Below are 20,086 nucleotides of genomic sequence, written 5' to 3'. Positions count from 1 at the left end.
TAAACATATATCGATGCCAACTAAATCTTGCATGCCACATTAATCAGGCATCAACTGGTCTGGGTCATTCCTTTGTCCCATTATTATTATATATATGATCAAATAAGGGTAATTGTGGTATTCTTGGTTGGAATTTGATTATTTTACTCTCTTTAAGGGTATTTAAATTCATTGTGGTAAAGTATTTTCACTGGTCCCACAATTTTACTCTTGACTTGTCCATTAAGAGATACAACATCTATGTAGTGTCATATCACTCTAACATTATGAACAAATGTGGCATTCGGAACTCCATAGAAAAGAACATATATCTTCAACTAATAAACTCTTATTTGTGGAATACACGATGCAATAATTACATGTATAATTTTTGGTATATATGTGTGTACATCTCAATACGAAGGATGATACCCCTTCTTTTAGGCGTAGAAGTCATCTACTAGTAATTAAGAATTAGTAAACAATAATGTGAATAAATTATATATGAAAGTGGAAAACACTAATAAATGGGATCATCCACCAGTACCACTGATGTACGATTATTATCTAAACCACTAATTTTACCATCAATAAAAAAATGGTGAATGATATAACGATCTTTTCTAAAATTTGACATTATTATAGGTATCCCATCGTTTTTTTAAGAATTATAACTACCCCTTTGAGGTTCGTAATTTTTAATTAGCCATCTGAAATTGTTCATTTTTCCCTTGATTTTTTTTTATAAAAATTGGAGAGAAACTAATCAAGGCAAAATTACATTATTGCCCCTCTGTGTGAAAAACGTAAGAAACCTCTCCCCACGCCTTTCTTCTCCATTTGCAACAAACTCTATTTTTCTACAAGTTTTCTCTCCAACCAAAGCTTCGAATCTCTTCAAAACCAATTTTTTCAAGCATAATTCTGTTCGGTTCTTGTACATCTAAAGTGAAGAAGGTGTTTGAAGGCCGAAGAAGTGAAGTTAATATTATAAACTTTAGTTGAAAGGGAATGAAGTGGACATTGACGTGTATATAAGGTAGATGTGGGGGTGAGTGTTTTTACACTCAAGTGTATCCTACATTGGAAGTTTATAACAAAAATAATCTCCTTATATTAAGTTCAAGTTTAAGTTGTGTTTGAAATGTTTTGGAGACTTGAGTGAACATGGGGTTGCCCCACACGCACATGCCGCCGCTTGCCCGTCTTGATCTAGATCTAGACGTGGGCGTTAAGGCGAATGCCTCAATCTCAAGATATATCTTTTTGTAATAGAAACATTTGAATTTTACCGGACATGAACAAAATAGTTGTTTTTTAGTAAGAAAAGTTTTTAAAATGCACTTAAAATTATGACGACGATGAACATGGCACATATATGATATATTTCAACTTTATCGGAGAGTTTTTATCTAGATTAAATTTTATCAAGTTAAATCAATTATATATTAAGTTATATAATCGATCACTTTATTTAAATTTAGGTTAAATAAAATTTACACTCTTAAAGTATACCACCCTCATCAATTATCCCTTAAACTGAAGAAATCTTCAATTATCCCCTATCTTTGTGATAATCCTTGAAATTAAATAAAAATAGACAAAAAATACCCTTGATTATTAATAACATGATATATTCACTTTAATGCGCTCTATATATAGTTAATATACCAATCAATTTTTACTTCAATTTTTATTCATTTATGATGCTAAACAAATTAATATTAGATTAATCACATATTGATATGATCAATGTTAGTACTTTTATATTAAAATAAATTTATAAACTTGCGTTTGTACGTTACATTATATATAATTTTAATGACAAATATATTGCAAGTGGTCATCGAACCTGTTTGGTACCAAAATATCAAATGAGGTCATTTGGGAGTTAATGAAATAATTCTTTTTTGTCTTTCCATGTAGTAACTCTATTTTACCCCTTGACCTAACCTTAGATCCAACAATTAGGCCTGTCAATTGGTGTGCAATACTTAGACCACCTAGACCCATTTTTGATAGTTATGACCATATTCGTGTCTAATATTTTTATATTTAATCCAGACTTGCACACATATTTATGGTAATAATTTTTTGAGTTCGGGTAGAGCCTATACCCTAAAATACCAGTGAATAAAATTTTAATATGTAAAATTGCATCTTTGTTTGTTAACTTAAAATTAGTGAATTTTAAATTTTTGCTAATTATCAACACGACTATTTATACACTCAAAATTGAAATAATTATTTTGTACTTAATTAATTTATAAACATTGAACTTTTCAAATTTGATTAACAATAGAGGCATTAATGTTAATGTAATATTATTAATAGCCAAGGGTATTTTTATCAATTTTATTTAATTTAAAGGAATATTTTGAGATCGATAGGGGGTAAATGAAAATTTATTTAATTTAGCGGGTAATTGATGAGCGTAACATACTTCAGAAGTACAAAATATATTTAACCCTTTAAAATTTACATAAATTATATTTCAAATAGTAATTTTTATAATTAATTCAAAATTAATTAAACTCGATTTAGATTAGAATTTGTGTGTCATCCAAATCGTGCACACTTCCACAAATATGAATTTGGGTGATAACTCAGAAACGTGAAAGGGTAAAGTGTTTGCCCCAAGGATTGATGAAAAGGAAGTCTTCGGCCGAAAGAGTACTAAGGCAGTGTTTGGTCTTAATCGATCTGGAGACATCAATTTGAAGTTTGAAGATTTTGAAAAGGATGTAAAAATATATATTACTTTTTAAAAAGATAGAAAATAATTTAAAAAATAAATAAAACTATTATTATTGTTAGAATCTTATATTTTTTTAAAAATAAAAATTGCAACGAGTCTTCTAAAATTTGACATATTTATAAATACTTTTTCATTGTTTGAAACATTATTAATATACACTCATCCCTGATTTTAATTATTGTATAACAATTAGTTTAATCTATTATATTTTTGTTTATTTTTTTTATTATGAACTGGCCAAAATATTGGAATATGAATTATAATTTTAATTTTTTTAAAAAATTATTAAATTTTTTTATGGACTAAATGGATATTTTTTTTATATAATTTTACAAATTTTTTCATCAACCTCATCCGTTGTTTTTTTTTTTAAAAAAAATATAATAAGGGCATAGTTGACAATTTCAAACTTAACCCAATCCAAAGATGATTACACAATTTTATCAAGCAATATTAGTGGGAATTTGTAATTTTCACACAATAAAGGGGTATTCGTAATTAGGTCAAACTTGAGAGGTGGTTGTTGTAATTTACCCTTCTTTCAATAAATTAATTACAATTATATTATAATCTCAATCATGACAATATTATAACAATCAATACATTAATCATCAATACCAAATATTTATAAATAATTAACAACTATTATCAAAATAGATAAACAATTACTATTAAAATAGAACATGCTGATAAAATTCAAATTTTATGTCCTTATCGTAATTTTGATCAATTAAATTAGGGTTTATTGGCTGAGACTTACGTATTAAACAGGAAGATAATGATATTATAACTATGTATCTACATCACCATATATATATATATATATTAGAAAGGGATTACGAGTATAAGTTACTGTTTTAAAGAAGTTATTTTGTTCCCGATTGTTATTTAGATGTATTAAATTTTTTTACCACTTTAAAAAATGAATAATTTTCGCATTATATCCAATAAAATTATGTGCATGGAAACATCGTGCCACCATTTTTAGTTTATTAGAAACGGACGTGATCTTTTAAGTGTATTTTTAATTATTTCTAATTATCTGATTAATTTTATTAATTCAGCGATAATTATATTTATTGTTATTGAAAATTTCGCAATGTATATATTTGCCACTAGTTATCTATATTTATTATGCACAACTATATTTTCATAATTTTAATTATTAGCAATAACTTTTACAAAATTAATATATGTCGTTACAAAATTGTAAATAATCATTAATACAACAATAAATATTCTTTATCACATAATATATTATCACTTATTAATAATATATTTATATTTCTTTTGTTAATTTGCGTTTTGCAGAGGTAAGAAAATAATAATAGTTCTTGATTAATTACACATATTTAACATTGGTGATAAACTTATATTAATTTTTTATATTTAAATATTTAATATCGGTAATTAATGTTGATTGAAAGTCGTGACGTGATTGTAGTCAACTCACTAAAAAAAAATAATCAATTAAATATAGAATAATTTAGATTGACACAAAATACCTTCCATTTTTTACGATCGTTTAAATAAATGTCCTTTGCAATACGTTGTTACAAATGCGTATTTATTAGACCATTATAGTAATAGAAATATAATTATTTTCAAACAACGAGAAAATAATTATAATTAAAATAAATTTTAAAAAACATTTTAATTTATTTTAAATATTATAAAAAAATTTAAATTATACACAGACATCGAATACGCGGAATAAGCAGTAGAATGATAAGTTGAAAGGAAGAGAAAGTTTATATGGGGCGTTTGCATTTCGTCCCTTGCAAGACGGCGTTGTACAGTTGGTTAGGGGCCACCGTTTATCTTGAATTGTGGTGGTGACCATCCAACAACCCATCTACTACGACAGCTGACTCGTATTATCGTCGACCCAGGTCAGTCAGTCAGTCAAGTCTACTCCTCACCGGTAGGACACGACGTCGTATTTTGTCTTTTTGTCTTTTTCTTTTTCCTCTTTTTTCTTTTCATTTTTTTTGATAAATTAATTTTACTGTTGATTTTACTATATTCGATGTTTATGCATAATTTTAATTTTATTATTTTATTTAATTATATTTTTCATAAATTATTGTTATTAATTATAATATTAAAATTGAAGTGGATTAAAAGTACACGGACATTAGAGTTACAGGTCCAAAGAAATACATTTTGCCCTTTAAAATTTTATCGTATTTGATTAATGGAATGGAAAATAAGAACGATGAAATGGATAACTGATCGAAGCTAATAAAATAAATTGACTTTAAATGACTACAAATAGTAAATTATTAATAAAATAGTTTATAAAAGATGATGGGTATATGTGAAAAAGATAAATATAACAACGATTAATTTACGTTTGCCAATCGTTATAACTACTTTAAGATGGATTAGAATTTTTTATTTCAAATTGTCTTATATTTTTTATTTCATTTAACATATATTTATAATCTGTATAAATTTTTTTCTAAATAATATAAAAGGTAAAAATCATAAGAATTTTCATGAGGTTTGCAATGTAACTACAAATACTCATTCGTTGTTAGGAAAATTACTAATATTTTTCTGATTTTAATAGTCGTCCAACAACTAGTTTAATCTGCGAATCTCCATTAGATATTCATTTATTTTCTTTGGTAAACTAATCAAAATATCTTTCTAAACTGTCAATCATAATTTTTCTTATCTATTAAAATTTTCTTCATATTTTTTACAATTTTCCTATTTTTCTTGAAAAAACAAATACACCAAGGTCAAAATTAACAATTTAAATTTACATCAAAAGATTATATAATTTTATGAAATATCACGTACCCATAATTTTTAAATAATAGAGATATTTATAATTATATCAAATTTCAATAAAATCCGTTTCCCCCATCATCAATGAATGAATACACTAGTGGGCTTCAACTATCGCTACTCTCACACCTCACCTCCCCTTTTCTCTTATTCCTCCGTACCTTCATCTCTCGCAAAGCCTTCTCCGTCTTTTTACCTAATCCGGGGACATCCATGGCGAGGCGGTTGCCGAGTACGCTGCTCCCAACACAAAAGCTCCGCCTTTTACCGCCGTTAATCACCTTCTTCGTAGTATTAACTGCTGTAATTTCTGTATTTTCAGTGGTGATGTTCCTGTGCGGCGCTCACAAGGGAGCGCTGAAATCGTCGAGGAGCAGAGGAGAAAAGAGAAGGGTGAGATTGGGAGGTAAGAAGAAGCCGGTGATGGAGAAGATGAAGAGCAGCTTGAGCAGTAAGGCGCTGTTGATGGCTAAGATGATTTCGTGGAGGAAAGTGGAGGACGTGGGAGAAGCAGAGGAGTACAGCTATAGGGAAGGGGAAGAGGAAGAGGAAGAAGAAGAAGACGGCGTCGTTTGGAAGAAGACGATCATCAAAGGAGAAAAGTGCCGGCCGCTTGATTTCTCCGGCAGGATTCTGTATGATAATGATGGAAATCTTCTGCCGGATTAGTTCAGTTGATTTGAGGTAAAATATGAACAGCTTAAAGGGATTCATTTGTGACACTCGTTGAACAACAATAAAGATTTTTCAACTTGAAATAATCACACCACCAGTATAATAAAAATTTACCGTATGAATGATATACAATTCAAGAAAAATGATACTGCGTACGAGTGATTTGATCCGATTAAACATGATCTGTAAATAGATTTCTTATTAAGTTCAATCTTTTTTTTTTTTTGTTTCGTATGTAATACACGACTATTTATTCAATATACATATATACATATATTATTTTTTATATTTAGTTTTATATGTTTCATGAATTTGCTTGCATGTTAATATAATAATTGGATTTGAGAACTTAAACTCATAAAATTAATAGAAAAAGATATAGCAACGCATATTATCCTTGTATTACTTCACTTTTTGAAAATTATACAGACTCATGACTCATGCCTTTTTTGTGGAATTCTTATTTTGTTGTACTATTATTATATTAAATAATTCATAATGGTACATATCTGGCACAACAACCACTTCTTTTATCGTACTTGTACGTAACAATTACTAAAATGCGTTATGTGCATGTAAGTTTTGTATTTATATATACATACATATTATACCTATATACATACATACATACATACATACATACATACATATGTACGTACAACACGCCATGATTAAGAGAGTGTTTGGCTAGCTCATTTAAAAGATCTTATATTAATGGAGTGTTTGGGTAAAATAAGATTGTAACGACAAGTTGTGATTAATTCGAAAGAATTTGTTAAGATTTTAGAATTATAAGTCAATAGCTCCTTACTTTTTTTGAAAGAGCTTATAAGTTCCTACGATATCTTATAAGGCATCTTATTAGCTATAGAATATCTTATAAAGTGTTTTAAAGGGTTTATAATAAGTTAGTCCAAACACTCTCTAAGTATAGTTGGTCGTTACGTCATTATAGTGGTTCAAGTGGAATGAGTTGCCTTCTTATTAGGTAAATTGTGGGATCGAGTTGATTTAAATATAAATTTGCCTGTGACGATAATGTTATATATTGATTATGAAAAATGATCTGGCCAGTTTTATGTTTCGTGGAAATATTGAGATATGTGTATTCTTTTGGCATAGTTTAAACCCAACGTTCCACAAGCACAACCGACTCTTTGGAGTTGTTTAAGCAGATAGTCCCTTCTCACACGTTGACGTGACGTCATATATAAGAAAAATTAACAACTTATGATTCGTCCATATATTATGCAGGCTTAATCTAAAACTCAAATGGGAAAAAAGTCTCACCCTTACGGCTTAACTGTACTATATCATTTATTATAATATAGGATTCAATGCAATTTATCCCATGTGATATTGAAATGAGCAAATACCTCCTATGAAAAATAAATTAGGAAATGACTTATGTGTTTCAAAAAATAAAGCAAACTACTATCTGTCATTGATTTAAATAAGAGGTAATTTGCTACTTTTTTCAAAATATAGGAAGTAATTTATTATTTATTTTTTACTTTTAGTTCGATATGTATTAGTTGGACGAAAATTTAAAAAAAAAAAAAAGAAAAAAGAGCGTAAATCATGAGTTAATAATAAGAAGAGGTAAATTGTATCATTTTTTAAATTACAAAAAAAGTAAATTACACTTTTTTTTTTATAGAAATTCTTTTACACTTTTTTATTAATATATGGAAGTAAATTGCATTTAACAAAAAAAAAATTATATAAAAAGTCATTCTAAATGTGGTATCGGTAATTTTTTGAAAATTACAATATAGTGTGGGCCACATGTGAAGCACCCATCAAGTTGGATGCTTTAGTGATATTACACTTCTTTCCTCTAAATATAAAAAATGATATCTAATACTTTTAATATTTGTTTTTATTTAATGAATAGTTATTTATATACTTGAAATTTACATAGTTTGTCGATATAAGCAAAAAGAAGAGTCGAATGAAAATTTATATATAGTTTAAATTGATTTATTACTGATTTATTGCAAGTCAAACTAATCTTTTTTAGATCAAATTATCCTTATACATCTTTACGTACTAATATGTGTGAGGAGGTGTATTTCACCCTTATAAAGGTTGTTTGGTCAGAAATAATTTGTTTGACTTGTGATGAGCCAATAATAAGTTAATCGAGGTAAATATGAATTTTTATTTAATTAATTTTGCTAATATCAATAAATTTCGTAAAATTTGACTAATTAATTTATTTTCTGGATAGAAACAAACACCAATTGTATTAGATATAATTTTTTTCAAATTAAAGAGAATTTACGTGTAATATCAAGCATCATCAAGTTGGGAGGGTGGTGTCATCAACCGAGCCTTCAAATTGTGAGATCATATTTGGTTGAGCTGTTTTTGTAAGGAATTAGATCATAAATATCGAAAAATCTAACGTATCACGTATTTTCATAATAAAATTAGGGTAAATATTATATTTGATCCCTTAAATTTTTGTTTAAAATTATTTTAGTTTCTCAAATTCACTTTTTAATTTTAACACCCCTAAATTTTAATTTTGTCTCAATTTAGTACTTCTAACCATTTTCTGGGAAAAATGTGCCGGAGTTTGACTTTTTGGAAGGTAAAATGGTCAATTACGTTTGATTTTATCATTTTAATCTCTTAAATCTATAAAATTATCAAAGTAGTCCCTTTTTGTAGAAAGGAAACCATTTTCTTTTGTATTTTTAAAACGGGAAGGGAATTAGCTAGTGAACATATTATTAAGAACGATTTGTCAGAATATCACATCTTATACCCCCTAGTAAACATGATCATGATAGATTAAACGTCAAGATTCATCGTCATGGCCCGGCCCGCACGAGTTCATTGAATGTGTGACTTGTCCCCAAACCAAAATAATTGATCAGGGGCGGTGTGAGTCATTGATTCATATTACTTAATTTAAGCTATAATCTAAAAAATATTTAATTTAAATTTCACAAACACTTGAATTCTGTACTGTTTGGTGAAAGTTAAAACATGTACCGATTAAATTTTTATTTCCAGTTTATAACATTTTCAATAGGATGAAAATTCTTTAATTGGTTTTTTTGTATAGGTGTGAGAAATGAAAATTTATTTGGATTTGATTTATCCTTTAGATATTATATTTTGAAAATATAATATAATATTATTTTTATTTTTTAATGTCCTCTTTTTACTAGGCAATAATAAGATCAGAAGAGTGATTTGAGAGGCTTGTTTTCCGTAAACTAAGTCGCAATTTCCATAAAAATAAGCATTTTCACTAAGATTCAAACCAAATTTTCTTTTATGTCATTTTCAATTGAAATACTGTTTATTTTTATTTTTTTTTATCATTTTCATAATAAATTTTAGTACAAATTTGCAGTCCTATAAAAGTTGTTGTGTTCCTGCTAGATGAATTGGCCATAGCTCACATTCATATTAGGGTAAGCGGCATATACATTTCCTAAAATTTGGTACAATCATAATTATATTTTTTATTATTTGTAAAATTATAAATACCCCCTAACTTTAACGCTTGTCCAATAATGAGCTTATTTCGTTAACATCTGTTAGGTTTTTATTTAATTTTTATGGTCAATTGCACAAAATGCCCTTTTGGATTATGAAGTACAATTTTACATATTATTTAGAAATTTCTAATAATATTATGATGGATTAATATGCTTTATGGGTTATCTACTTTACCGGCCCTCATAATTTTTTTTCTTTTTTATTTTTTTTGAATATTTTTCTTTTCAAACAAAAAGATTCAGTAAGCGCAAAGTAGTAATTTCTACATCACTGTCTACAAATTATATAATTATTTTTTATTTTTGGAAGGTATTTCTAATTTTTCAAACAATAAGAAGGTATTCGTAATTACATGGATCTAAAAAAAAGCAACTGTAATTTACCCTTATTATTAACATCCGTCATGAAACATTAAATAAACTTGAGATAAAATAAACAACAGGTGTCGCATTATTCTCCTTAATTAATAAAAATAAATATAAAATATAAATTAAATAGTTTTGTCGTGATCGTCAATTGTGTTGCGCAAATAGATATTTATTTTCGAAACTTTATACTCAAAGATTTCGATCAAAAGACCAATATAGAATATGCTTGATGTCTAGAGGGTGATGTATTTATAATTGAGGTCTGTAGTATCGATTGAGATTTGTTGATAAGGTCTTCATCATTGATGATATTATCGAGTTAGTTTTTCACCCAAGTAAAAACATGCAGATCTTTAGAGTATTTAGGAATTTTTGCAATATCTAAGGATATTTTGGTGACTTGAGTACTGTATCTAATCACATTTGTTTGTCTGTGTTTTCATTCACAGTTTTCAGTTTTTGAAACAGTGATTAAAATGAAAAAACTTGATTGTTTATATATATTCTCATTGAAAATATATTCATTTGACACCATAATTCAATATACAATATAATTTTATTAATTAATCCAAACACATTCTCTTTTCACACGAAAGTCTAAATAAAATTGAAAACACATATTTTTTGATGAAATTGAAAATGAAAACACAAACAAATAAAATTTGTACGTATAATTTCGCAATTTTCTGGGGGGTTATTTATAATATAAGAAAAAGCAGGGGTAAAAGTGCAAATGAAAGAAAAACGAAAAACCCAGATTACGAAAGGAGGTTTCTGGATTTCCCGGGAACGCCAACTATGGATGACCAAAAGAACTGGACGGAGTACCAGAAATTCAACCCGTGAAACCCTAAAAACAGAAAGTGATTGAAAGCACAAGTTGTTAGCAGTAATGGACCCAGAGACGGCCTTAGAGTTTGTGAAGCACGGTGCTACGCTTCTTCTGCTCGATGTTCCTCAGTACACTCTCATTGGCATCGATACCCAGGTTTGTGACTGTTTCTGTGGAAATTGATTGGGCAAGAATTGAGCTTTTCGGATAGTTGCTGTTGTAACCCATAAGTAAATAAATGAATTGAAAAGAGGTTGTGAATTGTGATCGTAACTGTGGGATTGCATATTGTTTGCAGATGTTTTCATCGGGTCCTAATTTCAAGGGTATCAAGATGATTCCCCCTGGCATTCACTTTGTTTACTATAGCTCGGCTAACAGGTGAGCTTCTTTTAACTCATTGGTTGATTCAATGCTTTCCAATACTTTGGTTACTATTTGCTTAGTTCCCGAGGGAATATTAAGTTTGTATTATTCTGATATTTATAGAAGGGATGGTTGAATCTAAAGTAATGAGTATGAAGATATTTACTAACTGAGCTCGTAAGTTTCCCACTGATAATCATAGTCGTAGTTCAAATGTTGTTTCTAATGGGAAATTTTGATTTGTCTTGTATGTGTGTGATTGTCCAGGGAAGGCAGTGAGTTCTCCCCAGTTGTTGGCTTCTTTATTGATGCCACCCCTTCACAGGTTTTATCATTATTACATCTTTCAGTTATTATGCTCTTGATATTGCCTTCGCTAAGCGGTCATTATGTTGAAGTATCTTAATTTAGATTTCACGTTGATTGTCTAGTATACAGACCACAAAAGATGTGTCTAATTTTGATCTGATTGTTTGTTTGATACATTCTATTACTCTCTGAATGTTGCTCTGGTCATTTGCAGGATAATACTTTAGAAATGGAGTCTTCTGTTTGGCATCTTATGCATATCTCAGCATGTGAAAAGTGACATTTGATTTGAACTATCATGAATCTGTGTGGTGGCTTAATATAAATAATGAAATATGATGGCTATGATGTAGGATGAGCTATAAGAGGACTCCTAGTTTTGGAAAAAATCAGTTTTTGCATCTTGTTTAGCCAGTCTTTGTATCTCCTGTGGGGCAATTGAAGCCATCATGTAGTCAACATGCAGCCTGTAGATGCTCATTGATGAGCACCTTACTAATATAGTGTGGCTTGTGGTGAGCACATGACAAATAAGGATGGCTGACTGTTTTAGTTTCCAGCATTCCAGTTATGTTTTTGTTGATTATATTTACTTAAGTATCAAGTTATTTATTCTTTCATGTGTTGAATTTCTAACTTATAAATTAATCCCATCCTCTGACAACAGATCACGCATCCAGGACTAACCTTGTAATTAAAATGGGAATGACAGGTGATTGTTCGTAAATGGGATCAAAATGAAGAGCGGTTTGTCAAGTTGTTGGAAGAGGAGGTGAGTCGTTCTATAACTATTTATTAATTTTCTCTTGATGATGCATACGTGGATGACCTGTAAGTCATAATCATAGGAATCGCTTGTTGCTTGAAGCCTGAAAGTTTTGGGTACTTTCTGAAGTTGAAAAAGCTTCTTGCAAAGTTCTATCAGTGCCTGTGGAGATTTTATTTGCGTATTAGCCACATTTTGAACATGTGAGACAACAGCTTTTCTGTTTTCTTGGTTTTTGAGATTGGTGTTTTTGGTTTCTTTGCCTTAGAAAGAAAATGAATGTGGTCGGTTGCTCAGAATGCAACCCAAGCATCAACCTTCTTCTCTTTTTTGTTTTTTACTTGAATTTCAATCTTCCTAATGGTGGAGTAGGCCCGTTCCCAGATGATGCTTTAGATTATCTAGAAATGCTTGTGTTACCTTTAGATGAGTGCTTAGGTGCTTCGAATCAGATGGCCCAACACATTTTCGGTTAGAGATACTGTTGTTTTATGCAGGGCGCAGTATCTTGCAACAAATGTCTGCTAGTATATAGTAGAAACAGTTTTATCTGTAAGTTCAATTTGGTTTCTTGGTTAGTAATTTATGTTTCTAAAAAGAAAGGGTTGCAATCATGTTCATAATCAACAAAATCACCTTGTTACTATGTGTTTGTGACGCTCCTTAGTTACCTTTTTCTTATACAGGAAGGGAGATACTCTGATGCAGTTAAAAGGCTGGAATTTGATAAACAGCTTGGACCATACACATTGAGTCAGTATGGGGATTGGAAACGCTTATCCAGCTATATCACCAAGGATACAGTTGAGCGCATAGGTAGGTTTGAACTGGTATATTGTTATTTCCTGTTCAAATCAAGATCCTAGGATTCCTGCATAAGTTGATTCTTCATTCCTTTTGACCTTAAATTTATTGTATTAGCCGGCTGAACTTTTTGATACCCAATGAGTGTGATTAATTTATAAACAAGGGAGAACTAACGGACGGTGTGAATGAGCTTATGGATAATGGAATTGCACATCAGCAAGAAACAAATACCTTACAACCAACTACATTTTTTTACCTCGATGGATGTTCTTGGAGTTTTGCACTTTGAACATATTTCTATCATCTACTTTTTGACCATTTGATGTTATAATCTTTTCATCTGCCTGACATAGAACCATGAATGATCTGCTGTCCTTTGTGGATAAATCTCATGTTTTTGTTAGGCTTTTGCAGTTGTTACTATTGATTGTCACAGCTTACCTAAGAGATGGAAGAATAAACGATTTCATAGATGAGCAGAGACTTAGTTATATCAATAGAGGCACTTGATATTAAGCATTAAATGGAGAAAATCTAGTAGCCCTGGTGGGGATATGTAGGCTCAATGTTCATGGATAGAAGGAACAAAAATAGTTTGTTACTCATGCCTCTTCTTATAGCTGTTCTCACAGAGACTCCCCATGTAATGGCTATAGGCCTTTGGTAGCGCCACAATCTTTTCAGTCAGAATGGGGATGTGGAATTCTTTTCTCCCAGGAAGACCTTATTTTTACTTTTCTTGTCCAGGGGTTTTAACTCTATCATATATCAATGCTTGCCTTTTCTTTGGATTCATCATTTGTAATACTACATTGTACCCATTGTACGTTATGTAGTTGCTTTTGTTTAGTGATTTAAAATGGATATACACTTTACAGAGCCTATTGGAGGAGAAATCTCTGTTGCCTGCGAATCTGAAATGGTTGGAAAGTTTTCTAAATCAGCCATGGAGAAAGCCTTAGCTGAGCAGTTAAAGAGCAGCAAGTTTTCAGCACCTGAAGAGAAATCACAAAAAAGAGGTTGCTATTACACTGCAATTCCACGAGTTGTCAAACATAAGGGAATGTGTGGCAAAGAGCTTACTAGTTTAAATATTGACAAGGTATTTGGAAGTTGTTACATTAAATTGGAGATTTGCTGTATGCTGATATAGGAAACTATTATTCGATTCTTTAGACACAGCTGTTGGAAGGGATACTGATGAAAGAATATGGAGGCGATGAAGATGCACTTCTAGCAGAGTTGCAGTTTGCGTTCATTGCATTTCTGGTAATGGAGAACTCTGCTTGAAGATGTTTTCATCTATGCTTAAGCATCCATCTGTCTGAACTATAAGAAGCTTGGACCTCTATATAGATTCATAGGACTGTTGTACTTGGTTAACTCACATTTTAAACTATGCAAATATATGCAGATGGGTCAATCCCTTGAAGCATTCCTCCAGTGGAAGCTTTTAGTGAGTCTCTTATTTGGTTGTACAGAAGCTGTAAGTTGCGCATCTAACTTTTAAAATTCTTCACTTACCGTAAAAGAAAATCGTCTTTTGTGAGTTTATTCCAGATAATGATGAAGTATTCGGGGAGAACTTCACTGTAAATGCTATTGAGTTTGTTCATCATGTGAAGATTGCCCCCAAATTGGAGAATTGGCTTGCGGCCAAACTATGGTTGCTAAAATTCATTTTTTAATTTAAATTGTTGGGTGAAGCTCCAATCTAAGCAGAACCTCCATTACCTTTTATGTAGTGCTTTTAAATGAAACTGAGACATTGCAGCCTGTCCAATACTTGGTCCTTTATGCGTGAAATTTGATGTGTCATTTTTGCCTTTCACATTACTCAGTTGAGAGCTCTAGAGTCAAATAAGTAGGTTGTCAAGGAATTATGATTTAATTGAATACGATTTAGAGGTGGTTGGGACCCTGCTGCTATATCGTATTTTAGTTTGTCGAGTCTGTGGTTAGCCTCTGGGAGAAAAATGTGATGTTTTGTACTTCTTAGCTTTGTTCATATAATTCACATTTTATTTTTCTTCCTATTTAAAGGATTCTATGATTTGAAAAGGCACGTCTAGAAGATGTTTATATTTGATATGTATAATGTATGTGTTGTAACCTCAAATTTGGCACTTGGCTGAGATCATCCTTAAATAGATTTTGTACCCTTTTGAAAACTGTGGTTTTGTATAAATGCTTACATGTGTTTTCTCTCTTTGTAGCCTCTTAACACCAGGAGTCAGCTATTTACCAAGGTATTCTATTGAAGCTCGTCTCTACTTTCATGTGGTGGAACTGTGGTTGCTTGAGCATTATCTCATGAAAATATAAGTCTATTAAGGAGGATGTTGCAAAGTTTCATTGGTTTTATAAAAAATAGGAAATTAGGAAAATATAATCATTTAATATGAATGTATCATGACTGTATGGTTTTGAACATATTGTCTTATCTGCATAGCCAAGTGTATGTGGAAAAACATTATCATTGCATTAGATGTGACGTTGCACATACATTTTGTGAATGATCAGTATGACAATCAGATTTGGGTATTACTATCCATTTTAAAATAGGTCTACAGTATTAGGTGAAAGATGGAAACAGTGAAAGCTCTTGTAGACTTAACATTTTTTGCTAAGATTAATGGTAAGGAATTAGTGAGGCAATATATGGGGAAAAATATTATAAATGATTTTGTGGATATCACGACTGTGACAAGATGGAAGATCTTGTCACTATGACATTGTTAATTAACATTCTTTTCCTGGTAATGAGGCCATGTCACGAGTTTCCCACAGTATTTTTGAAGAAAAGCATCCCTTTTAGGGAATTGTATGTTATTTCAGAAATAGAAGGGAGTAGAAGCATTAAGTTACTTAGAAGAAGTATAAGATTTCAACAGTAATCATTGAAAAACTCACCCAGGCCTCTTGTGATGTTGTTTCACAAATGTTTTGCATCTGCTCTGTTTCTTTTCAATTGATTACTATTCCATTACAATTACTATTGTAACTGTAAGATATTATATCACGTTTCTCTTAGTCATCGTCGTACTAAGCTGTAAAATTGTTGTCTCCACAGTTTATTAAAGTCATTTATCACCAGTTGAAATATGGATTTTCAAAGGACCAGAAGGATATGCCTGAAGGAGTGTCAGCATTGTTGGATGAATCTTGGTTGTCTTCTGATAACTTTCTGCACCACCTCTGCAAGGTAATGTCATAGGGCCGATGTTAATGTGTTAATCTTTCTGCTATTGATATTAGGAATTTGGATATTGTTATCATCAAGTTTGTAATTGTAATGCTGTCTCTAATTTAGGTGCAATGCAATTAGTGTTTTTTTGGTTAGTCGTAACTGAGACAAATTTGCCACTAAGTTCATTTTGTCATTTTTCTGAATTTCGAGAAGTACTAAATGGCCACTAATTTCAAACATATGAAAATGTGGTTTAATCAACTTTTATGTATTCCTGAACAAATTGGAACCTTCATCTTGCTCCTCAGTGATGTTCACTGGTTCATTAAATAAGCATTGGACTTACAGATCTGTACCTTCTCCATTTCAGGATTTCTTCTCGTTGGTGCTAGAAGCTCCAGTGGTTGATGGTGACCTTCTCTCTTGGGTGTGTATTTTAACTTATCCTTAAGTATCAACTTTTAACAGGAAGAGAATTAATCATCTTTCTGCTACTTGAAAGAATTGATTCACTTTAGCGTCAAAATCCCCATTGGTACTTTCTTTTCTTCTGGTTTCCACTTAAATCTGGTAAACTGACGGGAAAAAGCTTTTTATTTTATTTTATTTTATTGGGGTGTGTGTGTGTGCGCACTGTGTTAGGGGTCGCTATCCTACTTTCCCAAGTAGTGTTTTCCTTCAACTACTCTTACTTATTAGGAAATGACTGTAATTTCAATTTCTATGTTTTCTCTACATAATGGATTTTCCATTGAGATATTTAGCAAAGTGATAAAATTTTACCACTCTTGAGGAATTTTTCAATCCGACTGCTAAAGATTTATGTCAACGGAGATTAGAGTTGCATTTGATTAATTTTCCATTTCCATCTTGCTTTTACCATTTCTAGGTGTTTGGATTGTGTCAAAATTGGTTTTGTTGTTTCCAAATTATAAACGAGATGCGAGAATAATATTTAATGTAGATAAAATATGGGTCTCCTTCCTTGCTTTGCACCCTACGGGGAAACTATGTTGGGAAAAGAGGCATCGCCTAATATGTTATCCCATTTTTTTCTTTATGTTGCGTTTGCCCACATTAGGTCAGGAAACAGATCCTTCTTTAATAACTGAATAGCAGTAATAGCTTTGTAATGCTCTGGCCATGGTTATTCTCAATTTCTAGATTTGACTCAGAAACATAAAAAAGCAAAGGAAGTGCAATTTTGAAGTTTATATGGTGGTAAAACAAACATATGTCTGGGAGATCAAGTAATAGAAAGCTTCTTTAAGAAAGGAAACCATAAGTAGCTGATCTGCCTTTACTTTCTGCAGACGAGGAGACTGAAAGAGCTGCTTGAGGACTCTTTGGGATGGCAATTTCAGCAGAACAGTGCGGTAGATGGAATTTACTTTGAGGAAGATGATGAGGTGTGTAGACTGCTGCAATATATTTATTGTTTCTAATCACTCTTCCTTTTTCTATGTTAATTTCATATTTGAATTCTGCAGTATGCTCCAGTGGTAGAGATTTTGGATTGATATGGCTGGTTGCAGGAAAGACATGAACTGAAGTATAATCTTGTTTGTACCTTCTATGATGGGAGTGCTAGCATGCTAGTTCTTCTCCACTTCCAATTAACAGTGATATATACGCAGCAAATGGTTCTGATGTGTGTAGCGCACCTACCTTCACTAACGCACGACACGTTATTTGTCCAGATGACAGTTTGTAGCAACCTGTAACACCCTTTTGTTGAAGATATTCAAGAATTATGTTTTAGTTAATGTACATTTACCATATGTTGTTGCATCAATCAATATATATGAGTCAGTACTTTCTGATTACTAATCCTGTGATTTTGAGAAGTTCCCTTTACTGATGGAGTTTATTAAAAACAAGCAACAACTTACATAACTTTTTATGGTTCTATATATCCATCCCTCTTAACCTATCCACCTTCCTCAGTTTTGTATTACTACATATTTCTAACTTAACTTACAGCTTCTAGCTTGGTGACTCCTCCTATGCTTATTTCTCACATCTTTCAACTTTCATTTACAATTTCTTTCCATTCAAAACATTTCAAGTTTATTATTCCACTTCATATTGGTCCTAAAGTAAAATATTACTTTTGATGAAACAACCCTTCAAAAGCAAAATTCCATTTATAATGTGATTCTACACACACATACAATACTAATTGATTCATCCATAATGAACTATTAAATGAATCTTTCATATAGAAGGAAAAATCAAGAGCTTCGAGCCAATAAAGAGTAAAAAGGTTGACTCAAGAATAAATTAGATTACGAGCTTCGTTGGAAGATTCTAATCTAACCATTAAGTATGAAGTGGTGGGAACAATGGAACCAGTGAATGCAAAAGATTTCATTGAACAAATAAATTTTACTAATTCATTAGTCGGGATGGTGAAATGAACCAGTGTGTGTGTGTGTGGGGGGGGGGGGGGTTGGGGCAAAAATCCTCATCTACCTAATTTTCACAAAATTGAAGCAATGGATTTTCTCCCTCTGAAAATTCTGTGATATGTTTGTATTATCTCTAACTATATAACTACATAAACATGATTGTATTAACTTTAAAGAAAAATATTCATTAAATATAAGATTAAGATTGAAAATTTGATTCAGTAATTCATTTTTATCTATGTTTCGTATCAGATGTGGCACGAAAATATTTAAAATGTTAAAAATTGGATAAAATTGATAAAAAAAAATTTCGTGTGATTTGAACAATTATAACTTCGTTGAGTGTTTGAATATAAACTAAGAAAAGAGTTAAAGAATTAAAATTTAAAAATTATGATTAAATTGAGAAAATTATAAAATCAATTAATAAGCCTGAAAATTCTAAATTACTAAAATCAATTTAGTTGGAATTTGACTTTGATAAAAACAAAAAATTACAGCTAAATCCCATGAATTATTTTATAATATCAAACATCATATCTGGAAGTCTCTAATTATATTTAGGTCATAATTTAAAAATGTATTTTAGTCGGTTCACTAGAAATTATTGAAAGGAATCCTAATGAAAGCTAACGGAATAGACTAATTCGTCGTTAGACGGACGTTAAAACAAGAAGACATTTATAATATTTTAAATAATAAAAAAATATTTATAATTATATCAAATTTCAAACGAGACAGTTATAGTTTACACTATTTTATATAAAACAAATATGAATAGAAACTTGGCCAAATTGAGCCTTAAAATGGAGGTATAAAACCAAACTTTTATAAATGAAGTTCACTTTAATCCCATTTACATGAAATGAAATGGGGTATATATATATATATATATATATATATATATAAGTAGCACAAGAATCTTATTCCCTCTCCACAAATTAAAGTCAGTGTCTTCATTTTGAATCTCCATTAATTCACCGCATTTTTTGGGGGTTGATTTGACCACTCCCCTCTCTTTCACCTCTACTTTCCAACTAAGGATTATTGGTTTTACACTTTTTAAGATCACCATTCTTCACATCCTCCACACATTATCTTTTCAAATAGGTCAAACCCCTTTTACAATCATGTTTTAGTTTACCGGTTAATGTTCAGATTCTACGAACAAATTTAAAATTATGATTTTGAGTCTCATTAGACGTATGTGTATTTATTTTATTTTATATGAGTTTAAATGTAATTTATTTCATTGTTTCAATGACAAAATTGTGGTTAAAAAATTATGGGATTTTAAATTTGAA

The 20,086-nt window shown here is 30.6% G+C and overlaps 1 protein-coding gene across 1 annotated transcript; it reads left to right on the top strand.

Annotated features, from left to right (window-relative positions):
• Positions 1 to 10,860: 10,860 nt before the first annotated feature.
• On the top strand, positions 10,861 to 18,197 carry LOC105176126 (AAR2 protein family). Its single transcript, XM_011098832.3, has 13 exons — positions 10,861 to 11,089; positions 11,232 to 11,314; positions 11,567 to 11,624; positions 12,321 to 12,380; positions 13,061 to 13,190; positions 14,060 to 14,283; positions 14,358 to 14,450; positions 14,596 to 14,667; positions 15,398 to 15,430; positions 16,255 to 16,386; positions 16,742 to 16,798; positions 17,685 to 17,780; positions 17,862 to 18,197. The coding sequence occupies exons 1-13, from the start codon at positions 10,994 to 10,996 to the stop codon at positions 17,889 to 17,891; spliced, it is 1,164 nt and encodes a 387-aa protein (XP_011097134.2). The 5' UTR covers positions 10,861 to 10,993; the 3' UTR covers positions 17,892 to 18,197.
• The last annotated feature ends 1,889 nt before the right edge of the window (positions 18,198 to 20,086 follow it).

The sequence above is a fragment of the Sesamum indicum genome, linkage group LG13, assembly GCF_026168435.1.
Source record: "Sesamum indicum cultivar Baizhima isolate 11 linkage group LG13, ASM2616843v1, whole genome shotgun sequence".
In the NCBI taxonomy this organism is placed as follows: domain Eukaryota; kingdom Viridiplantae; phylum Streptophyta; class Magnoliopsida; order Lamiales; family Pedaliaceae; genus Sesamum; species Sesamum indicum.
Note: the sequence above shows the minus strand (reverse complement) of the source record. Positions and strands in the feature narration are given on the sequence as shown.